The following is a 23,382-nucleotide window of genomic DNA, read 5'->3' as shown; positions in this document are numbered from 1 at the left end:
CATTTTGCAGCAGGGGTCCCAACGTTTCAAATGCGGCTTGAGATCAAAAGAAAAAGAAAGTAGCCAGAAATTAGGGGGTAAAAAAAATCCAAGAAAATAAAGTTGATGGACATAGAGGATGACATGCGGGTCCCATGAGCTAGCAGGTTCCTCAACGTTTCAAACGTGGCATGAGATCGAAAGAAAAAGGCAAGTGACCAAATATGAGGAGCCAAAAATAATTCAAGAAAAGAAAGTTTTATAGTACATAGAGGATGACATGCGGGTCCCATTTAGCAAAGAGCGGTATCACCGTTTGAGAGGCGGCAGGGGATCAAAAGAAAAAAGAAATTGCCAAAAATCAGAGGGTGAAAAAAAACCAAGAAAATGAACTTTTATAGTACATAGAGGATGACATGCGGGTCCCATGAGCCTGCAGGTTCCTCAACGTTTCAAACGTGGCATGAGATCGAAAGAAAAAGGTAAGTGACCAAATATGAGGTGCCAAAAATAATTTAAGAAAAGAAAGTTTTATAGTACATAGAGGATGACATGCGGGTCCCAGTTAGCAGCAGCGGTATCACCGTTTGAGAGGCGGCAGGGGATCGAAAGAAAAAGGCAAGTGACCAAATTTGAGGTGCCAAAAATACTCCAAGAAAAGAAAGTTTTATAGTACATAGAGGATGACATGCGGGTCCCATTTAGCAGCAGCGGTATCACCGTTTGAGAGGCGGCAGGGGATCGAAAGAAAAAGGCAAGTGACCAAATTTGAGGTGCCAAAAAAAAACTCCAAGAAAAGAAAGTTTTATAGTACATAGAGGATGACATGCGGGTCCCATTTAGCAGCAGCGGTATCACCGTTTGAGAGGCGGCAGGGGATCGAAAGAAAAAGGCAAGTGACCAAATATGAGGTGCCAAAAATAATTCAAGAAAAGAAAGTTTTATAGTGCATAGAGGATGACATGCGGGTCCCATTTAGCAGCAGCGGTATCACCGTTTGAGAGGCGGCAGGGGATCGAAAGAAAAAGGCAAGTGACCAAATATGAGGTGCCAAAAATAATTCAAGAAAAGAAAGTTTTATAGTGCATAGAGGATGACATGCGGGTCCCATTTAGCAGCAGCGGTATCACCGTTTGAGAGGCGGCAGGGGATCGAAAGAAAAAGGCAAGTGACCAAATTTGAGGTGCCAAAAAAAACTCCAAGAAAAGAAAGTTGATTGCACATAGAGGATGACATGCGGGTCCCATTTAGCAGCAGCGGTCTCAACGTTTCCAAGGCGGCAAGGGATCAAAAGAAAAAGGAAGTAGCCAGAAATCAGGGGGTCAAAAAAAATCCAAGAATAGAAAGAATTTTGGTTCATAGAGGATGACATGCGGGACCCATGATCCTGCATCGTAAACGGCTCGATCGGAGAACGTTGAACGAGATGGCGCGATCGAGAAAAAAAACAATGCCAGAGAGGCTGCCATCTGGGCCCTACATCCCTCGGCGGTGCGGATTTGCGTTGACTCGGCCGGCGAACCCGAGAATTCGCGATGCACCATGTCCCGGGCCACCATACGCGATGTTTTGGCCGCTTTCGTCGGGCTAGGTGGCCTCAAAAACGAGAAAAAAAAAAGTTTTGACATGCACCACGGAGGGACCAAAATCGTCGGCCATGGTACACCAGCAACCACGGCGCGACTTCAACTTCGTCGGCCATGGCAACTTTTCTTGTAGTGCATCTCCGAAGTCGAAGAAATAAAAGCCGAGGCCATTGATCCGAAAATATATCATGTCAATATCATAGATCACGTGTAGCGTAGATGATGTCGACGATTCTCGAAGTTATTTTTCTATCGGGTGCGCGGCCAGTGCTCCCGATGGGAGTATCCCCCGAGTCTATGTGCATGTGTTTGCACCTGGGCATAGACTCTAGTTGTACTACTCGATGAAGAACTTTACTATATTTATGGGCGCAGCCCCTCTTTTTTATCGACTCCTGCTGGAGGACTTAATGAAATCCATGTGCTCCCGATGGGAGTAGGCTCCACTCGAGTCACGGAATCGAGTTGAGTCTACAAACCTTTATATATTTACAAAATTGAATGAAATTTCCACGTTTTTCTCTTTTTAAAATTATTCGAGTCCAAGGAGACGCTATATTTTCTTCGTCAAATATATTGAACAGGGATATTGGTAAATGCGGTTGGTTCATCTGACGGATCAGGTACCAGTTAATTGCTCTAGTGGCAAATCCAGATAAACCTACTTCAAACTCGCGTCCACGGACACGAATTCGGGATACTTACGTAATTCAGAACGTGCCGCTTTAGGACTTACCGAAACTGAATTCCAGCAAAATTACCGGGTCCACAGCGCGTCCGCCGGGATTTTTCTTCACATCTGTTGATGTGGATAAAGTGGAAGAGCGCATTCGGGTGCGATGTCGCGCCACACAGGACGGATCCTGGGGTTTTACCTTCGTGACCTTTTTACGAGTCACGGCATTCAGAGTTTTTACCGCGGCGGACGCACTCTGAGAATATGTTGTCTAGCGCCTTGTTCGGCTGATGTAATGACTCATTTTTCGGACTCTTCTATATTTTTCGCGGCGTGATGGGATGGCCGAATATATTGGGTTCTTCTATATTGTCATCAGGTACATTGCCGATGCTCTTGATCGGAATAAATGACGAGTCAATGAACCCGAAGATTTTTCCATCCTCTTTTTTTTTGGTTCCTCCTTGATGTAAATTTCATCGAGTTCCTCCTTGAGGATAATTCTTCGGGTTCCTCCTTGAGGAAAATTTCTTCGGGTTCCTCTTTGAGGATAATTTCTTCGGGTCCTCCTTGAGGAAAATTTCATCGGGTCCTTCTAAAAGAAAATTTCTTCGGGTCCTTCTTGAAGAAAATTTTGTCGGGTTCCTCCTTGAGGAAAATTTCGTCGGGTCCTCCTTGAAGATAATTTCTTCGGGTTCCTCCTTGAGGAAAATTTCTTCGGGTTTCTCCTTGAGGAAAATTTCGTCGGGTCCTCCTTGAAGAAAATTTCCTCGGGTTCCGAGTTCTTTGTTGATGTAGTTTTTCCTTGGCGCAGTTCTTCTTTTGCCGACCTGAGTTGTAGAGTGAATTCGCACAGCGCAACCCCTGAGTGTCGGGTGCGGCAAAGTAAATGATAATCAACTCTGAGTAAAAAACAACACTTAACTTATTGGGTATGACGGAGTTGACGGAATTAGGTCGTGCAGCTGAGTCGATGAAGTCTTCGAGTGCAGCGAAAAAGTCGATCCGAAGTAGAAACAACCAAAGAACAAAAGTGAATGCCGCCAAATTGTTTATGAAAAAATAAGCGAGCCCCCGAGCGCTGATGGGGTGAAGTCATGGTTTTTGCTTAGACGTCGTGTCGCAGTTGTAACCCGGGGCGAAGTCGTTGTCGAGCACGTGAACTCATTGATTTGGTCACCGTTCACGCACATAAACAGTGCATGTGAACAGTGCTCCTTATTTATTTGTTTTTTATTTTAGAAATTCCTCATACTATTTTAAAAAAATCTAATGGTAATTTTGAGCAAAATTTCTCATACTATTTCTCGCAGTAAATCATCGTTTGAAACAGTTAGCTTCTGTTATAATTAGTCGCGTTAACAATATAGCAGTTATCTTTTTCACGACGGACCTATAATTTCCCAAAAAAATACTATATATTAAACCTGAAGCTTTTTTGCTTGCAGGAGAGTGAGCCACTTTGCAGCCCTCTCATTGATTTGGTCACTGTTCCAGCATATGAACAGTGCACGTGAACAGTGCACCTTATTTTTTTATTTTAGAAATTCCTCATACTTTTTAAAAAAATCTAATGGTAATTTTGAGAAAATTTTCTCATACTATTTTTTAGAGAATCTGATGGTAATTTCTCGCAGTAAATCATCATTTGAAACAGTTGGCTTCTGTAATAATTAGTCGCGCTAATAATATAGCAGTTATCCTTTTTAGGGCGGACCTATAATTTCCAAAAAACAATTTCTAGGTGCAATCTTTAAACATCAACACTAATTTTCCGGCATAAACTATAAACTAAATCGTTAATTACCTAATATAATACTATACTATATATGAAAGCTGGATGGGTTTGCTGGCTTCTCAGCCATTTGGCTACTGTTCATGGCACATGAACATTACCATGTAAAAATTGCTGCATGAACATTCCATGAAAAACACTGCACCATTTGTTGAATCTTTTATTATTAGAAAATACTAATGCTATTTTCTACGGCATGTTTGGAAAAATATTGTTACTTCTTGCAGCCCTATCATTGATTTGGTCACTGTTCACGCACATGAACAGTGCACGTGAACAGTGCACCTTATTTATTTGTTTTTTTATTTTAGAAATTCCTCATACTATTTTTAAAAAATCTGATGGTAATTTTGAGCAAAATTTCTCATACTATTTTTTAGAGAATCTGATGGTAATTTCTCACAGTAAATCGTCATTTGAAACAGTTGGCTTCTGTAATAATTAGTCGCGCTAACAATGTAGCAGTTATCTTTTTCAGGGCGGACCTATAATTTCCCAAAAACAATTTCTAGGTGCAATCTTTGAACATCAACAATAATTTTCCGGCATAAACTATAAAGTAAATCGTTAATTACCTAATATTTAATTATTTGAGGGCGCATATTCCAGCCGTGATAATTTCTCAACGATGCAACAACGTGGTAGTTTCAACCTCAAGTTTAGTTTCCGCAGTATTTCGCGAGGCGACAACTACCTATATTTTTCTAGAAAGCAATTTCTCACTAGACATCTTGACATTACCGATGTCAACTATGAAACACGCCTTTAACCATCTACTATTAATTATTTAATGTCGCATATTTCGCAATCGGTCATTTTGCAATGACAAACAAGGGTATTAATTTTTACACGAACCTTCAACCTGAACCGTGGTTCTAGACAGTAATTACTCGCCAATATTTATTTATAACGTAGTGCATAATCCTCACCGGTGATTAAAATAAAATCCAACATCCTCCCCCTCTTTTATTCGGGGAAAATAATGTTGTGTTCTTCTACGATAACATCGAAAAAAATATACTTACTCCACCATCCGTCACATTTTCACCTGGGATGACCTTCTTCTACTCCATCACCCGTTGCCTCTTTTGGCCGGAGAAATACTACCGTTTCCTTCTGTAGCAACACCGAAAACAAAAGCACTCCACCATCCAACGTCTATTTCACAGGCACTTATGTGGTACTTCAACAACCCATATATTATTTTATTTCAACAATATTTATAATACTATATATAAAAGTTGAGCCACTTTGCAGCTCTCTCATTGATTTTGTCACTGTTCACGCACATAAACAGTGCCCGTGAACAGTGCACCTTATTTATTTGCTTTTTTTATTTTAGAAATTCCTCATACTATTTTTTAAAAATCTAATGGTAATTTTGAGAAAAAATTCTCATACAATTTTTTTGAGAATCTGATGGTAATTTCTCACAGTAAATCATCGTTTGAAACAGTTAGCTTCTGTAATAATTAGTCGCGGTAACAATATAGCAGTTATCTTTTTCAGGGCGGACCTATAATATCCCAAAAACAATTTCTAGGTCCAATCCTTGAACGTCAACAGTAATTTTTCGGCATAAATTATAAAGTAAATCGTTAATCGGAAAAAGCCTGGTGACCGGGTGTATACGTGAGCACGCATCCATTGGTTGACACGTGTCACCGAGAGCAATCCACTGTTACCATCATTGTTGGGTTAGCAAACCACATCAGCACTAACAACACTTCCAAATCACGTAGGACCCACCTTTTTGAATTCAAATAGTGGGCCAGATGCACTTTCAAATCACGTAGGACCAACGCCAACTACGCTTAGCGATGGATAAGACAACGTCAAGGCAACAGATCAAATTGACGTGAACCGGATTTTAACGCAGATCGTGTGGCATCTAGAGGGTGCTCACGTATACACCTAGTCACCAAATCCCCTCTCAATCGTTAATTACCTAATATTTAATTATTTGAGGGCGCATATTCCAGCCGTGATAATTTCTCAACGATGCAACAACGTGGTAATTTCAACCTCACGTTTAGTTTTCGCAGTATTTCACGCACGAGGCGATAACTACCTATATTTTTCTAGAAAGCAATTTCTTACTAGACATCTTGACATTGCCGATGTCAACTATGAAACACGCCTTTAACCATCTACTATTAATTATTTAATGCAGTATATTTCGCAATCGGTCATTTTGCAACGACGCACAAGGGTATTAATTTTTATACGAATCTGCAACCTGAACCGTGGTTCTAGACAGTAATTACTCGCCGATATTTATTTAGAACGTAGTGTATAATTCTTCACCGGTGATTAAAATAAAATCCAACATCCTCCCCCTCTTTTATTAGGGGAAAATAATGTTGTGTTCTTCTACGATAACATCAAAAAAATATACTTACTCCACCATCCGTCACATTTTCACCTCGGATGACCTTCTTCTACTCCATCACCTGTTGCCTCTTTCGGCCGGAGAAATACTACCATTTCCCTTTGTAGCAACACCAAAAACAAAAGCACTCCACCATCTGCCGCCTATTTCATGGGCACTTCTGTGGTACTTCAACAACCCATATATTGTTTTATTTCTACAATATTTATACAATGATCTATAAAGAAAAGCACTCCATCATCCGCCGCCTATTTCCCTGGCACTTCCACGGTACTTCAGCAATCCAGATATTGTATTATTTCTACAAAATTGTAACCAACAACGATCTTGAAACCAAGGACATGGTCAAGTTTGAAAAAATAATCATGCACTCTTAAACCTAAATAGCGCCATTTTTAAAAATGAACCACACCGTAGACAACACGGGCGTGGCGTGCGCCGCGCTGCGCTGCGAACTTCCTAGTCTACTCCATTTCTCCAGAAATGTAAGACCTTGTTAGGGGTAAGAACTGAGGGTGTATTTGGTAGACTGGGTGAACTCAGATTTTCTCACCTTATCCTAGTTTTTTTCTAGTTGTTGTCGTCTGGTAGGTTGGCTCGGGCCAATTGGGCACTGGCCACTTCGCACGAAAAAATCCTCTGAGCCATGCCTAGTTGGGAAGCTCAAATTGAGCTTCTCAGGTCAGCTCGGTTGAGTGCATCCCGAAAAACGCATCGTGCCACCCGCCACCGGCCCTGAGTGCGATGTGCGGCTCACCCCGCTTGCCCGACCGAACCATTTCCCCCGTCCCTTTCTTTGTGGTCACTCTTGTCGCTAGCTTTCTCCCGTGCGAGGACCCGCCTCCGCCCCTCCCTCACCGGTGAAGACTCCATCGAGTGCCTCCTCCGTCAGCGGGCGCCCTCCTCTGCCGCCTCTCCCAGCCTCGTTCGGCAACCCAGCGACACGAGGATCTCAGCCCAACGACCTGATTGCTTTTTATCTTTCTGTTCAAGATTCTTTTTGTAAACTTGCGAACCTCTTTGCAAATTAGTTAATTTCTGTAAGCGTTGAACGGTATGAGCTCAACTTGGCTCACCAAACAACATCCTTGCTCAGCATAGGTGAGCACACCCAAGCTACCAAACACTGCGGTATAATCTCAGCTCAGCTGGTCTGAGGTCAAGTTGTTTTAGCGGGAAAAGTATTTCTATAGTGACACAGACTACCAAACACACCCTAAGAAGATGCTTTGATCAATGGTTCTCCTACTATGTACAGACGCAATGGAGGTCATCCCTACCCTTCGTTTCTCAAATATAATTATCCTATTAATATGCAATATTAAAAAATTAATGACAACATATTCATATTGAAAAGTACCAATCTTACTTTTTGTATCATATAAACCAAGTAAAAATACTTCCTTCGACTCTAAATACTTGCTGCAGATTTATGCAAAATGTAGACGCTAAACTGTATTTAGAGTCACAAGTAAATAAATAATTGTAATTAAAGGATTTTCTTAACTGCCGAGACATCGATACAGAGGGGTAACTTAGGCCTTTCACAATGGATTGGCTCTTAGCACGTTATCATAGTCATTGATGTTTGTTAAGATACAAGTACTTCAATGCATTTTTTCTTAGTGTTGTATCTAAATTTAATGATTTTTGCCTATGACCACGTGCAAGTGTTGTATCTAAGCTAAGACTAGTCACAATGCATAGTATCATATAGAAGTATCATGCATATGATACTACTACATGTTACTATCTCCACAATGCATGGTATCATATACTAGTATCATAGTCTTCATATATTAATTGTTTTGTAGAATCTCAATGCAAATAGATGTACAAGATTTACTTGACATTAATTTTTCTAGTAGTATGTGCTATGATACTGTATCTACCTATGATACTAGTATCCTCTCTCACCTCCTTAATAGCACTGCCACATCAGCATTTTGCATGCATGGAATGCATGATACTACCTATGATACTCCCATTGTGGGTAGTCTAAGATATAATACCACTCTCTTTCATCAATAAATAGGGTGCCACATAAGCAAAGTACCTAGAATATTGCGCTAAAAAACACCCATTATGAAAGGCCTTATGTGCACATGTAACAGACATGCACAGAAGAGAACACACAAATCGTTGTGGACCGATCATATAATTATATTGTCCTTATGGTTTCAAGAGAATAGACAACATGCATATGGGCAATCTAGTTGTCTCCCAATTAAATTGTACTCTCTAGATAGGGTCTAGATATACTGAATTTTAGATAAAATTTTGACATGTTTTTAGGATGGAGGGGGTAATAATTTCTGTTTCCTAATACTACTTTCGTTCCACCAAAAGTGTCTCAACTTTATCAAAATTTGAAAGAAACCTTGTACTTGTAGAGAGTGTTGGGATCAAATCCTGAACCGGCAATCCCAGAAATCAGCACCCTAAACTTAAGGTTCCCGGTCCAAGGTAGTAATTAGGCCGTTCCCAAATGGAAGGATTGTTGACATTTGGGGCCCACGTATAGTATCAATATTTTCTATCTCTACACCGACAACCCCATCCTGAGCAGGGGCAGCGCGTCCCATCTCCATCATCTGATGCCCGCACAGCCCAGGTGAGGCGCCTGGAGAGCGATGCGGAAACCGGAGACCGCTCGCCCGCCGGATAGAGTGGACTGACGAGGCGTAGATGTCGCGCGAGCGCGTCCCTTGCGGCTGAAGCATGGTCATCTTCATCGACGCTCGGCTGGAGGATCGGCCGCCGGAGCACGAACAACTGCATCTAGTACTGAGGAACAATGACGGCGATACCCCCTACCATCAGCGCATCCTGGGAAGTTCCTGACTGTTGTCACAAGGAAGAAGATCAGCAAGAGCAATTGATGCGGCGGCGTGCAAAAATGCTGGAGCTCGTCGTTTCGAGTCGCTCTGCAGCCATGTTGGGCGGCGCACTTAGCAGCATCACGAGCTTGCTCCAACAACTGGCTCAGTTGCTTGGACATTGAGGGAGATGAGAGGAACCCGGCGAGGTGGTGCTTCTTTGGGATGACAACAGAAACAACCGGCGGCTTTTCTTCCCATGTACCCGCGGCCGTTATGACGGCTAGTGACCAGACCATCATGTGTTTCAGCGCGCTCTAGCACGGCACAAGGAGGAGATCCGTCTCTATGCATGTTCACTGTTCAAATTTTCGAGTCCTCAACGATCCCGGCATTGACGGTGGCCACATCAGCGAAACTGTCGAGAATCAAGTTGTCCACAAGTATCGATCGGGAACTATGAGTTCTGGGTGCTGATCCCAAGGATTGATAGTTCAGGGTATATTTACGACACCCTTAAAACGCTGGTACCCCGTATTATTCTGGCGGGATAGGGGGTGAGGGCGAAATGGAGCGTCTAGCAGGCCCCGTATTCGAGCCGGCCCGTATCGGCAGAATACGGGGCCCGTCAAACCCACCCCGCCGCCCCCTACAAATAGAGGGTGAAGGTGCGAGTGGGGCTCCAACCCCTCACTCGCAACCCTAGCCCCGCCGTGCGCCGCCACCACTCCGGCGAGCAATTCTCACGCGCACGCTGCCGCATTTCCACCGCCGCCAGCCATGAGCGCACAGCGTAGGAGCAGCCTCTCGCCCGCCGCCGGATCGAAGCGTTCCCGTGAGCCGGCCACGGTGGAGGAGGCGTGGCGCCGCCACTGCAAATTCTCCGCCACCGGGAGTCGACGTGCGGCGTGCAAGTACGTCGGGTCCGGGTGGATGCCGCCGACGCTCCGGGACTTCGCGGAGGGCGACGAATTCGAAAAGTGGCGGAGCGCGTGGGAGCAGGAGCGCGCGTGGAAGGCCGCATGGTAGGGGAGCTCCAGCGGAGGAGCGCCGCGAGCCGACGACGAGGAAGAGGAGGCGGAGCATGAGGAGGACCCCCTCTTCTTGGAGGCGGCCGCGTCCAAGGAGGACGCCGCCGACAAGGCGCAGGCGGACACGGAGGAGGTGGCGCAGGCCATCGCCGCCGTCAATGAGCTGATGGCTCGAGAGGCCACCGCCAGCACTCTGATCATCATCCTCGATGACTAGGCGCATCCCTAGCATTGTAGAAGTCGCGATCCAGTAGGATCGCGCAATTTTGTATATCCTCTATCTATCTATGATCTATGTGAAGAACTATCTATGAATTCTCCCGGGTTTTGCATTTTTTTTAAATACAGGGTGAAATAAGGGGTCTACTAAATGGAATGGTTCGTGCGTGCCAATTTTTTTTGATACAGGCCTGTATTCGCTCGATACGGGGCGAGCAAATACAGGGTATGTTAGACATGCTCTAAGTTTAAGGTTTATTTTAAACTTTACTCAAATTTGAATGTATCTACCAATAGATAATGTTTAGATACATCTATATTTTGATAAAGTTAAGGTATTTTTGGTGGAACGGAGGGAGTAGTTATGGTTCTTCTAAATCAATTTGAATCTTTCATGCTCCTCTAGCTAAAACCTTAGGAATGCCCAAAAAAAAACTAAAACCATTAGCAGAGTCAACGGGCCCAACATGTGGTTCGTTGTGATCCCCCTTTCTATGCTTCTATTGCCTTCGACACCAGATTCACTGAACCAGGACGCATTTTGACTTTCTCTGTCTTCAGCATTTTCTTCACTTGTTAATCCTCTTGCTGTTTTAAATAGTAAAGGAGCTGTCGTCCATCACCTGACCCACAATCGCGTCCATATTCCAATGAACCCCCGCCATCCAATACGGAAGGTACAGTAGTAGAACACTGGTGGGCCCAAAAAAAGCAAGCGGAGGAAAAGGTCTGGAGCTAGACGGAAGTGTTCGTCAGGAACCTCACAGTAAGAAAAAAGAATTCCCTTGTTCTTTTCGATCTCCTTCTTGCTTTTCCATATACTTTTGGCGCAGCTAGCAGGCAAAAGCCCAGCAGAAAAGCTTTCTACAAAACATGAAGTCATAAAGGGTTTAGTCCCTGACTTTGTTTATTCTTTTTTCTTGATCTGTTCATTTGATCGATTGCTTCTTACGGCCTTGTTGGTTTCAACGGCCGAACCCAGATGTTTTCTGAATGTTAACCAAGAATTCTTTGATCTAGGTTTGCATGATAGGAGTATGGTGGATCGATTATATTTCCACGTGTCCTGCTGTCTTTCTCAGTTGCGTATACCCTTAGATTCCTGGGGGGTGGGTTTTAATTTCATTTCTCGGTATTTTTTTCATGAATGAATAAACTGCTGTTTCCGTGTGAGACTCGATTTCCACAGTGCAGTCACTGATCAACATATGCTCCTACTCTGTACCTGTATATGAAAAAAGTAGAGCACATTGGGTCATTGGCATGGAAAGATAGAGAGAGCATGAGGTAGGCAAAGGTTTGTATGTAATCAAAGTGATGAGAGCCACCGAGAGTGCACGGAATCAAATCTGTTAGGCAGTAGATTGGTGCATGCTGTGCATTTCAGGACCGTCCAACCTTGTCGCATCATCGCATTAGCATATATACGTGCAGTCTAAATTACATTAAGCTTCCTTTCATTGCCTCTTTGACCAAGTTTATGGAAATGGCGGACCATGCTTACCTACAGAACATAATAGTCGTTAATCGACCAATCTGATTTTCCGGCTATACTAACTGTCGATTTTGCGGTCTGAACCTGCAGTTTTGCTTAGCTGCTGCTGCAGATCATGTTCTGATTGTTGATAATTAGAATTAACAACTGCATTATTGGGCCTTGCCTAGTCCCGGAGAGGCCGAGACAACCATGTTATAAATTTTAATATGACATAAGTAGTGGAACTTGTCACTAACTGCGGTTAAGAAACTTTAAATAATGTCTTCATCAGATATGCAAAAGATGGGTTCGTAGCTGCATAGTCAAGCATGGAAAGCGTAGAGCAGGTAACTAGCTAGGTTTCGTTTTCATCAGCTGATGAGAGCAATTGAGAGCCCCAGAATTCCACAAAGGTGCTTTGCAGTGGGCAGCTCTTCTAAAACCTCCAGTTCCTGTATAGTTTCATAAGTCATAACGCGTGCATTGGGTCATCCTGGATGTCAAAATTGCAGAAGTTTGTCCCCCTTTATGTCTTGTTTATAGGTTGACTGGAGTTTGGCTGCATATTAACCCAAGGTGTGGTGGTGTCAATGACTTGACAAGTTTCTAGCCAGAAAAAGTACCAAAAATTCACAACTCCAACTTGATGCCGATTGTCATAGAATATTCAGTTTCCCATGTAACGTACTTATGTATACTTACATGAATTTGATCAAAGTCCAGTCTGGCCTCATCTCTGTTCCTTAAATCGCATTCAACCGAGAGCTGAAACAGTTTGATTGCTCCTTTTGTCACCTGTCATCAGCACATTTTTTTTTTCCGACAAATATCGGCACATTCTTTCAACTACTACGTTGTGTAAGCAAAATAATTTACGAGTTCAGCAACTGATGAGCTGTGTAGGATATCTTATTCATTTAGGTAGGCATTTCCTGTGCTCTGTTGAACGTGGTTCGATTTTCGACGCAGATTCGTACTTTGCAGCTTAGCCTAGCTATCCCTCTTGGCCCTTTTAAAACTGAGGGGTTGACATTCATCGTAGCCGGAGTGCTATATATAATGGACATTCTCTAGCTAGGTTCTGAACAATCCAAGGAAGAAGCAAGCAAGGCCTCTGTCTTCCTGGGCCAAGAGCATCCTCGTGTAGGTTTTCTTCCGTTCTCCATTCTCCAGGCTTGTCAGTTAGGAATGATCCCATGGTCAAACACTAGACAGCCACTGACCGATGATCGTTGAATTCTGTTGTGTGCTTGTATTCTTGTTCTTGTTCTTGCATAGGCTTCAGATTTATTTAGCTCTGAAGTAAAACATCATTTCATTCAGTTCAGAGCTCAGATCACCTGGGTTTTGGGCCATGCATGTAGCTGGTCATGCAAGTCCGTGCAGCTTTGGCCTTCTGAATAGAGTTTGACCAATGTGCTCACTGCATCGTTTGCAGATACAAGTGCCCTTCTGCACCTAGGCGTGTGCAACATCGTCCACAATGCCGCGTACCGTGTCCGATGGCGGTGAAGAATTGCCCGGCGATGACATCTCCAGCCGGACGATGTCACGCCGCCGCACGGAGAATACCCACAACAGCTACAAGGTTGGTTTTCCGCCCAAGAAGGGCGCTTTCGCGGAGTTCTCCGACGGGTTGAAGGAGACCTTCTTCTCCGACGACCCGCTGAGGCCGTTCAAGGACCAGCCCAAGTCCAAGAAGCTGTGGCTCGGCCTGCAGCATGTCTTCCCGATGCTGGACTGGGGCAGGAACTACACCTTGGGCAAGTTCAAGGGCGACCTCATCGCCGGGATGACCATCGCCAGCCTCTGCATACCTCAGGATATCGGTTATGCCAAGCTTGCTGGCCTGTTACCACAGTATGGACTGTGTAAGTGCACATACACGCACACACGCGTATCCATTCCTTCTTGTTGTGATGAGAATTTTGCTCCAGTGGCTACTGATGATAAGAAACTTTAAATGTGCAGACAGTAGCTTCGTCCCGCCTTTGATATATGCCCTGATGGGTAGTTCCAGGGACATAGCCATCGGTCCTGTGGCGGTCGTGTCGCTGCTGCTCGGCACTCTTCTCCAACAGGAGTTAGACCCGGTCAAGGATCGGGAAGAGTACACCAGCCTGGCCTTCACCGCCACATTCTTCGCGGGCCTCACTCAGTTCGCGCTCGGATTCTTTAGGTATTACCTCAGATCCTGTTAACCAACTCGGTTATGCATTAGAATGGTAGTTCATGAACGGACTTTGCTGCAGGCTAGGGTTCATCATAGAGTTCTTGTCTCATGCCGCCATCGTTGGTTTCATGGCGGGTGCAGCCGTCACCATTGCTCTTCAACAGCTCAAGGGATTCCTTGGCATTGCGGTCTTCACCAAGAAGTCAGATATCATATCAGTCATGAAATCTGTCTGGGGAAATGTTCACCATGGCGTAAGAAAAATCGTACCTTATTTTTTTTCCCACTTCACCGATGAAAACCAATATTTCAGATTACTCTTGCTTTGTTGATTTAGTGGAACTGGCAGACAATATTGATCGCAGCATCGTTCTTGGCATTCCTTCTAGCAGCCAAGTACATTGTAAGATAAAATACTACATGTTTATAATTAACTATTATTTCTCTTTGACTATTTGTGATGATCATACCAACTAACTGGGATAATTCAGGCTAAGAAGAATAAAAAGCTCTTCTGGGTTTCTGCAATCGCGCCGCTTATATCGGTCATCTTATCCACCTTGTGTGTGTACCTCACTCGTGCAGACAAGCAAGGCGTCGCTATTGTAAGTCATACTTGGCTACCTGGAAATTTTGCCATCAATTAGTTCAGTATAAGTGTATAACATAGTGTATCTATCATCGATCAATTTCAGGTCAAACACATAGACCAAGGAATCAATCCAGCGTCATTTCATCGCATATTTTTCAGCGGCCCAAACTTGACGAAAGGATTCAGAATTGGGGTTGTAGCTGGAATGGTCGCCCTAACGGTAACAAAAACTTCACTACTTATTTGAGCTTCATATCTGTAGCATGGAAAATAATTTCTAGGATATCAACCAATGTGCTAAAAGTGATGGGAAAATTTATCAGGAAGCCATTGCGATTGGACGAACATTTGCTGCCATGAAGGACTATCAAATAGATGGTAACAAAGAAATGGTGGCTCTAGGAACCATGAACATTGTAGGTTCATTTACTTCATGCTATGTAGCAACAGGTAACTGCTAACTCCGTCGAAAAAAAAATCTACCGAGCCCATAAACATATACCATTCTTCTTAGTACTGACAAAAGTTGTTTGTTTTAGGTTCTTTCTCACGATCAGCAGTGAATTACATGGCTGGATGCAGAACAGCAATATCCAATGTCGTTATGGCAATTGTAGTAATGCTCACACTGTTGTTGATCACTCCGTTGTTTAAGTACACGCCGAACGCCATCCTAGCTTCCATCATCATAAACGCAGTGCTTGGACTAATTGATTTTGAGGCTGCCTACCTTCTCTGGAAGGTTGATAAAATGGACTTTGTGGCCTGCCTAGGAGCATTCTTCGGGGTTATATTTGCATCAGTAGAGTATGGCTTGCTCATTGCGGTGCGGGTTATTACAACTTCTTTCCTGTTTTTTCCAGTTGAATGCCTTCCATTGTCACTGGCTGATGGTTGTTGAACTTGTATGGAATAGGTTGCAATATCTCTTGGCAAGATTCTTCTTCAAGTAACACGGCCGAGAACAGCTTTACTTGGTAACCTTCCAAGAACAACGATCTATAGGAATGTTGAACAATACACAGAAGCTACCAAGGTACCCGGGGTTCTGATTGTAAGAGTGGACTCGGCCATTTACTTCACGAACTCCAATTATGTTAAAGAGAGGTAAACTTATTATATTCAAGAGATAGGTATTTTTTTCAGTGACTGATGTAGTTACTAGTAAAGGAATCAAATAGCGGAAAACGATGATTCCACTGCTACAATAGATCGAAATGACCGTGCCTCACCTGATATACGATTTTCAGGATCCTGAGATGGCTGAGGGATGAGGAAGAACAACAGGAGGAGCAGAAGCTGTCAAAAACAGAGTTTCTGATTGTTGAGTTATCTCGTAAGAACACAACGTGTTTAGTATATTTTCAGAATGCATCAATCATTTGTATATTTATTGCTAATGGTTCAAAACACTGACCCAACTCTTCAACAGCGGTAACTGACATCGACACAAGCGGAATCCATGCCTTGGAGGAATTGCTTAAAGCACTTGAAAAGCGCAAAATTCAGGTAAATAACAAAGACTAGAACTCCAATTCTGCCTATAGTAGCTGCTACCGCAAGAATTGATGTTGATGGACGAAGCACTTGACTAAGAAAACTACCTGGGTGTGCCACTTACAGCTGATCCTCGCCAATCCCGGGCCAATAGTGATCCAGAAGCTGCGGGCGGCGAAATTCACAGAGCTCATCGGGGACGACAAGATATTCCTGTCGGTCGGCGAGGCGGTTAAGATGGTAGCTCCAAAGCACGAGAACGCCTGAAGAAGATATGCATCGAGAGATGTACAGACAGAACAAAGAGACATATTTGGTGTGATTTTTATAGAGCGGGGAGCACAGGAGTGATCGGCATGGTTTGTGCAAAAGGGTAAATGGAGGTGCGTCGGATTTGGATCTCATCAGGTTGGAGAAAAAGGCGAAGATGGTGGTGGCCTAGTTGGACATCATCACATCAACATGAGTGTGTATGCTGTCGTGGTGTGTGTGGGGGTTTGTTGGCAAGCAATTGCTTATTAGATGACGGTTTATATCATGATCCATCTTTAGGTTTTTGCAGTTTATAGATCTGTGCCACGTATATACGTGTGTGTTTGGACTTTACTGCTTTTTTTCACTGCTTTTCTACCTTCAAGGCTTTAATAATATGAAGAAGTTTGCAATTGGCTCAGTGTTACAGTGCATTCGATTCCGGAGCGTGCCGGGACTACTTGTGGTGACTATGTGAGCAATATGGATATTTTTGAGGATTTCACATACTGTATATACCCTGCTAATAGCATCTCCACCGGAGGCCCCGATAGCATTTTGGTAGCCGGCATCGAAAATGAGCTCGCACCAACGCGTTTCAAATAGTGTCTGCGCTTTTTCGAGCCCAATAGAAGCACCGGTAACCCCGTGCTGGCCCCTTGGCGAAGGGCGTGAATCGGGTGCGCCGGTGCCTCGCGAGATGACGGTTTTCGCAGGTGAGGTGTCTTGTCAGCGAGAGGACGCGACGGTTCGCATCTGAAACGACGCGGGAAGGTTGGTCGTCGGCGTTAATGGCCTCCCGCGCGGAAACCCAAGCGGCGACTGGCCACGCGGCGTTCACCCACCTTCCCCACTCGTCTTCAATGCGCGTCCACCGCTGACGAGGCGGTTCCTTGGCAATGCCCACCATGAGGGGTTTGGGTTTTAGCGAAAGGCGACGATGGAAGTTCTGGGAGCGAGGCGGTACACGGCGTACCTAGGTTCACGTCCCCGCGGTGGAGGATCGCTACGTCCTGCTAGCAATCCAGTATATGAAATTATGTGTACAGGGGGCCGCCATAGGCGGAGTTGCTGTGTCTAATCTAGTCCTAAACTGCGGGTTGCGATGTCTAGGCATGTCACCTCTATGATTTATGTTTCTGATTGTGTCCCTAAGGGGTGCCCCTGTCTGGCTTTATATATCAGCCAAGATAGGGTTTACAAGAGTCCTAGTAGGATTCGTATTGGAGTCTTCTTTCTTGTAATTCAAGTTGATTTTCCTTGTGGGTCCAGCTTCTTGAGTCCTTGTGCTGGTCCAGCTTCATAGTCTGCACCGGGTATGGCAATTCAAGTACCCGAAGGGTTATGCCCACATCAACCGCCTCCCTTAAAACCCCACCGACGCGCACTTCTCTTCTCCCCCCCTCAAAACCTAGCCGCCACCATCGCAACCGCTGCGCAAACCTCCCACGCACCGACCGACGATGGCGCACAACGACGAGGCCGGCGGCAGCGGCAACGACGTGCTCCGCTCGTTGCAGCTTAGCATCGACGAGGCCGACGTACTGTACTGGCAGCGGATCCCCGTGCTAGTACAGTTCAAACTGCCGCACGACTGGCACATCTCCAACGCCGGCTTCGTCGTGCCACCGTCGCCACCGGCAGGACCACATGTGCAAGCCCTCGCCAGGGAACGACGAAACCAGATGATGCCGGCGAAGAGGAACTTTCCGGCCAACGCGCTCGGTAGCCCGAACTGGCCGCAACGATTCGAAGATGAGCATGCTGTCAAGGTCGCATGGGTGGCCGGCCGCTCGAGCGGCCGCTTCAACACCGTCGGCCGTTGATACGTCTCCAACGTATCTATAATTTCTGATGTTCCATGCTAGTTTTATGACAATACCTACATGTTTTGCTCACACTTTATAATGATTTTATGCATTTTCCGGCACTAACCTATTAACGAGATGCCAAGGTGCCAGTTCCTGTTTTCTGCTGTTTTTGGTTCCAGAAAAGCTGTTCGTGCAATATTCTCGGAATTGGACGAAACAAAAGCCAAACCTCCTATTTCACCGAGACGGACCCAGAACACCGAAGGAGAGACGGAGAGGGGCCAGAGGGGCCCCACACCACCCTGGGGGCGCGGCCAAGGAGGGGGGCGCGCCGCCCTATGGGGTGGGCCCCCCAGGCACCCTCCGCCGCCGCCCTTTCGCCTATATATTCCTCGCGACGCGAAAACCCTATATCAATCAATCATACTCCAGAAAGACTCCAGGGGCGCCGCCGCCATCGCGAAACTCCGTTTCGGGGGACAGAATCTCTGTTCCGGCACGCCGCCGGGACGAGGAATTGCCCCCGGAAGTCTTCTCCATCGACGCCACCGCCTCCATCATGCTCCGTGAGTAGTTCCCCCATGGACTACGGGTTCTAGCAGTAGCTAGTTGGTACTCTCTCTCCCATGTACTTCAATACAATGATCTCATGAGCTGCCTTACATGATTGAGATCCATCTGATGTAATCGGTGTTGTGTTTGTTGGGATCCGATGAATATTTACGTTATGATCAGTCTATCTATAGAGTTTGTGAAGTTATTGTTGCTGCAATCTTGTTGTGTTTAATGCTTGTCACTAGTGCACGAGTGGCATGATCTTAGATTTAAGCTCTATAATTATTGCTTAGATTGTATCTACAAGTTGTTTGCACATATCTATGTCCGGAACCCGAGGCCCCAGAGTGACAGCAACTAGGATAACTGGAGGGGAAGGCTTAGATATGAGGATCACATGTTTTCACCAAGTGTTAATGCTTTGCTCCGGTGCTCTATTAAAAGGAGTACCTTAATTACCAGTAGATTTCCTTGAGGCCTGATACGTCTCCGACGTATCGATAATTTCTTATGTTCTATGCCATATTATTGATGATACCTACATGTTTTATGCACACTTTATGTCATATTCGTGCATTTTCTGGAACTAACCTATTAACAAGATGCCGAAGTGCCGCCTCTGTTTTCTGCTGTTTTTGGTTTCAGAAATCCTAGTAACGAAATATTCTCGGAATTGGACGAAACGAAGACCCAGGGGCCTATTTTTCCACGGAGCTTCCAGAAGACCGAAGAGCATACGAAGTGGGGCCACGAGGTGGCGACACCACATGGCGGCGCGGCCAAGGGGGGGCTCGCGCTGCCCTATGGTGTGGGCCCCTCGTCTGGCCCCCGACTCTGCCCTTCCGCCTACTTAAAGCCTCCGTCGCGAAACCCCTGAAGCGAAAAACCACGATACGGAAAACCTTACTGAGACGCCGCCGCCGCCGATCCCATCTCGGGGGATTCTGGAGATCTCCTCCGGCACCCTGCCGGAGAGGGGATTCATCTCCCGGAGGACTCTACACCGCCATGGTCGCCTCCGGAGTGATGAGTGAGTAGTTCACCCCTGGACTATGGGTCCATAGCAGTAGCTAGATGGTTGTCTTCTCCTCATTGTGCTTCATTGTTGGATCTTGTGAGCTGCCTAACATGATCAAGATCATCTATCTGTAATTCTATATGTTGTGTTTGTCGGGATCCGATGGATAGAGAATACCATGTCATGTTAATTATCAAGTTATTACATATGTGTTGTTTATGATCTTGCATGCTCTCCGTTACTAGTAGAGGCTCTGGCCAAGTTTTTGCTTTTAACTCCAAGAGGGAGTATTTATGCTCGATAGTGGGTTCATGCCTGCATTGACACCTGGGACAGTGACAGAAAGTTCTAAGGTTGTGTTGTGCTGTTGCCACTAGGGATAAAACATTGGCGCTATGTCCGAGGATGTAGTTGTTGATTACATTACGCACCATACTTAATGCAATTGTCTGTTGTTAGCAACTTAATACTGGAGGGGGTTCGGATGATAACCTGAAGGTGGACTTTTTAGGCATAGATGCAGTTGGATGGCGGTCTATGTACTTTGTCGTAATGCCCAATTAAATCTCACTATACTTATCATGTCATGTATGTGCATTGTTATGCCCTCTCTATTTGTCAATTGCCCGACTGTAATTTGTTCACCCAACATGCTTTTATCTTATGGGAGAGACACCTCTAGTGAACTGTGGACCCCGGTCCATTCTTTAATACTGAAATACAAATCTGCTGCAATACTTGTTTTTACTGTTTTCTCTGCAAACAATCATCTTCCACACAATACGGTTAATCCTTTGTTACAGCAAGCCGGTGAGATTGACAACCTCCCTGTTTCGTTGGGGCAAAGTACTTTGGTTGTGTTGTGCAGGTTCCACGTTGGCGCCGGAATCCCTGGTGTTGCGCCGCACTACATCCCGCCGCCATCAACCTTCAACGTGCTTCTTGGCTCCTCCTGGTTCGATAAACCTTAGTTTCTTTCTGAGGGAAAACTTGCTGCTGTGCGCATCATACCTTCCTCTTGGGGTTGCCCAACGAACGTGTGAAATACACGCCATCAAGGCCCGGCTGCCACCGGCTGGTAGGACAAAATATGTTATGCAAGTTTCTCATTGCGAGCACGTATGACTATATATGGAAAACATGCCTACATGATTAATAGACTTGATGTTCTATCTTAATGCTATTTCAATCCTATCAATTGCCCAACTGTAATTTGTTCACCCAACACTTGTTATTGGAGAGTTACCACTAGTGTAGATAGCTGGGAACCAGGTCCATCTTTCATCATCAAATACTCATTCGGTCCTATATGTCATTAGAAGTAGTATCAACTATTTTCTGGTGACATTGCCTCTGTGTTACTGCTACTGTTGTTGTGTTACCGTTACTATTGCTCTCATATTACTGCTGCTTTCACATCACCCCTGTTACTAGTGCTTTTCCAGGTGCAGCTGAATTGACAACTCAGTTGTTAAGGCTTATAAGTATTCTTTGTCTCCCTTGTGTCGAATCAATAAATTTGGGTTTTACTTCCCTCAAAGACTGTTGCGATCCCCTATACTTGTGGGTTATCAAGACTATTTTCTGGCGCCGTTGCCGGGGAGACATAGCTCTACTCATAAGTTCACCTGAGGAGTACACTCTACCTCTCTCTCTGTTTTTATTAGTTTACTTTTGTCTAGTTTATTTGTGCTTAGTTTATTTCTGTCTAGTATTATTTTGCTTAGTTTACTTTTGTCTAGTTTGTTTTTGTCTTGTTTTTTTTTCTTATATACCCGAAAATCCATAAAAATTTGAAAAACCAGAAAATTAAAAATTGTTGTTATGGAAGAACCCACAACCTATTTGGAGCTTATTGAATTATATATGAATTATAGAGAATCAAGAAAGGGTAAAGTCATGAGTGTTGTGATAGAAAAATTGAATACAATTGCTAAAATCTTGTTTAAACGCCATGATATAAACTGTTGCTCTAAACAGGATGCTAAACATCTTAAATTCCAATGTGGCTTTAGTGAGGAAGTTTTAATTATGAACTATAATTGGAATAACTATATTCATCTTGGGTTCGAAGAAGTAGAACAATTTGTTTTATTTATGGGAGCTTCTGAAATAGAATCCTTCATGTCAAAAAATTATGAAACCTGTGTTGCTTGTAAGGACCTTAAAGATTATGTCTCTTCTATCCTTAATTTTTTTGCATAGAACATTACATCAATAATCCTTATATCATTGATTATAAAGAGAGACTCATTCATGCACAAGAATGCACTCACAATTTGTAGGAACATGTGAAAGAAGAAATTGATGAACCTGAAAGCTCATTGGATGAAAAAGAGGAGGAGAGTGATGAACAAAAGGAGGAAGAATGGATTAGCTACCCATGCCAACCTTCTAATGAGAGTAACTCTTTATCTCTTACACTATTTGATTGTCCTCCATGCTTAACAAAGGAGGATGAATGTTATGTTCCTGTGGATTCTCTTGAAGTATTTCCTATGAGTAAAACTTGTGAGAATAATTATGCTACTGTTATTCATGATAATCCATGCTATTTTGATAAATCTTATGATAATTCTTTGTTTGTGCCTGATGTCGAAATGCATGGTACTAAAGAGTTTTGCTTAGCAAATGTTTATGATAAATCTCTAGATGATGGTCCTATGTTACTTGATACTATTAATTGTACTACTAATGAAAATGGGATTGGAGAGGTCTTGACTTTATCTAGGAGTCCCATATCTCTTGAGATTGATCAATCATCTTGTTATATTGATAAAAGTGGTTTTGAAAGTTTTAATCCCATTATTTTTGAGCTTGATAAAAATTATGTGTTTGTGGATCATGAAAAACATGCTTTATGTGATAGTTATATTGTTGAGTTTATTCATGAATCTACTGAAAATTATTATGAGAGAGGAAAATATGGTTGTAGAAATTTGCATGGTACTAAAACACCTCTCTATATGCTGAAACTTTTGAAGTTACTCTTGTTTTATCTTCCTATGCTTGTCACTTTGTTCTTCATGAATTTATTTGTGTACAAGATTCCTATGCATAGGAAGTGGGTTAGACTTAAATGTGTTTTGAATTTGCTTTTTGATGCTCCTTTTGCTTCATTTCCTATTTTCCATGTGAGCATCATTAAAATCTACTGAGCCCATCTTAACGGCTATAAAGAAAGCACTTCTTGGGAGATAACCCATGTTTTTTTATTTTGCTACTGTTTTGTTGTGTCTTGGAAGTTGTTACTACTGTAGCAACCTCTCCTTATCATGTTTATTGTATTGTTGTGCCAAGTAAAGTCTCTAATAGAAAGTTGATACTAGATTTCGATTTCTGCGCAGAAACAGATTTTTAGCTGTCACGAATTTGAGTAGATCTCTCTGTAGAAGACTCTAAAAATTCCGCAAAATTTCATGCGTGTTCCTCAGATATGTACGCAACTTTCATTAGTTTTGAGTTTTCTCATTTGAGCAACGGAAGTACCTCAAAAAAATTCGTGTTTAC

At 43.9% G+C, this 23,382-nt stretch overlaps 1 protein-coding gene and 1 long non-coding RNA gene across 3 annotated transcripts; one reads left to right on the top strand and one right to left on the bottom strand.

Moving 5' to 3' along the window:
- The first annotated feature begins 11,113 nt into the window (after positions 1-11,113).
- Positions 11,114-16,901, top strand: LOC127297098 (sulfate transporter 1.2). Of its 2 annotated transcripts, none has more exons than XM_051327359.1 (13): positions 11,114-11,263; positions 13,413-13,845; positions 13,946-14,153; positions 14,227-14,401; positions 14,485-14,550; positions 14,639-14,752; positions 14,843-14,959; positions 15,063-15,189; positions 15,279-15,565; positions 15,656-15,846; positions 15,990-16,075; positions 16,172-16,248; positions 16,363-16,901. In XM_051327359.1, exons 2-13 carry the CDS (start codon positions 13,458-13,460, stop codon positions 16,501-16,503), a joined length of 1,977 nt encoding a protein of 658 aa, XP_051183319.1. In that variant the 5' UTR covers positions 11,114-11,263; positions 13,413-13,457; the 3' UTR covers positions 16,504-16,901. The 2 variants fall into 2 exon arrangements, with proteins under 2 accessions (XP_051183319.1, XP_051183320.1); XM_051327360.2 differs by lacking the exon at positions 11,114-11,263 and adding an exon at positions 12,322-13,117.
- LOC139830702 (uncharacterized) lies at positions 14,225-16,475 on the bottom strand. Its single transcript, XR_011743942.1, has 3 exons — positions 16,344-16,475; positions 14,466-14,771; positions 14,225-14,379 (listed from the first exon to the last, which is right to left on the bottom strand). It is a non-coding gene; the product is annotated as an uncharacterized lncRNA (long non-coding RNA).
- Positions 16,902-23,382: the final 6,481 nt, after the last annotated feature.

The sequence above is a fragment of the Lolium perenne genome, chromosome 4 (assembly GCF_019359855.2).
Source record: "Lolium perenne isolate Kyuss_39 chromosome 4, Kyuss_2.0, whole genome shotgun sequence".
Lineage (NCBI taxonomy): Eukaryota > Viridiplantae > Streptophyta > Magnoliopsida > Poales > Poaceae > Lolium > Lolium perenne.
Note: the sequence above shows the minus strand (reverse complement) of the source record. Positions and strands in the feature narration are given on the sequence as shown.

Bases quoted from the DNA above. Each gene is read 5' to 3' on its own strand.
- LOC127297098 (XM_051327359.1), top strand. From the start codon at position 13,458: ATGCCGCGTACCGTGTCCGATGGCGGTGAAGAATTGCCCGGCGATGAC. The intron at 14,402-14,484 runs GTAAGAAAAATC...TTGTTGATTTAG, and splicing joins GGGGAAATGTTCACCATGGC to TGGAACTGGCAGACAATATT. The intron at 16,076-16,171 runs GTAAGAACACAA...ACTCTTCAACAG, and splicing joins TCTGATTGTTGAGTTATCTC to CGGTAACTGACATCGACACA.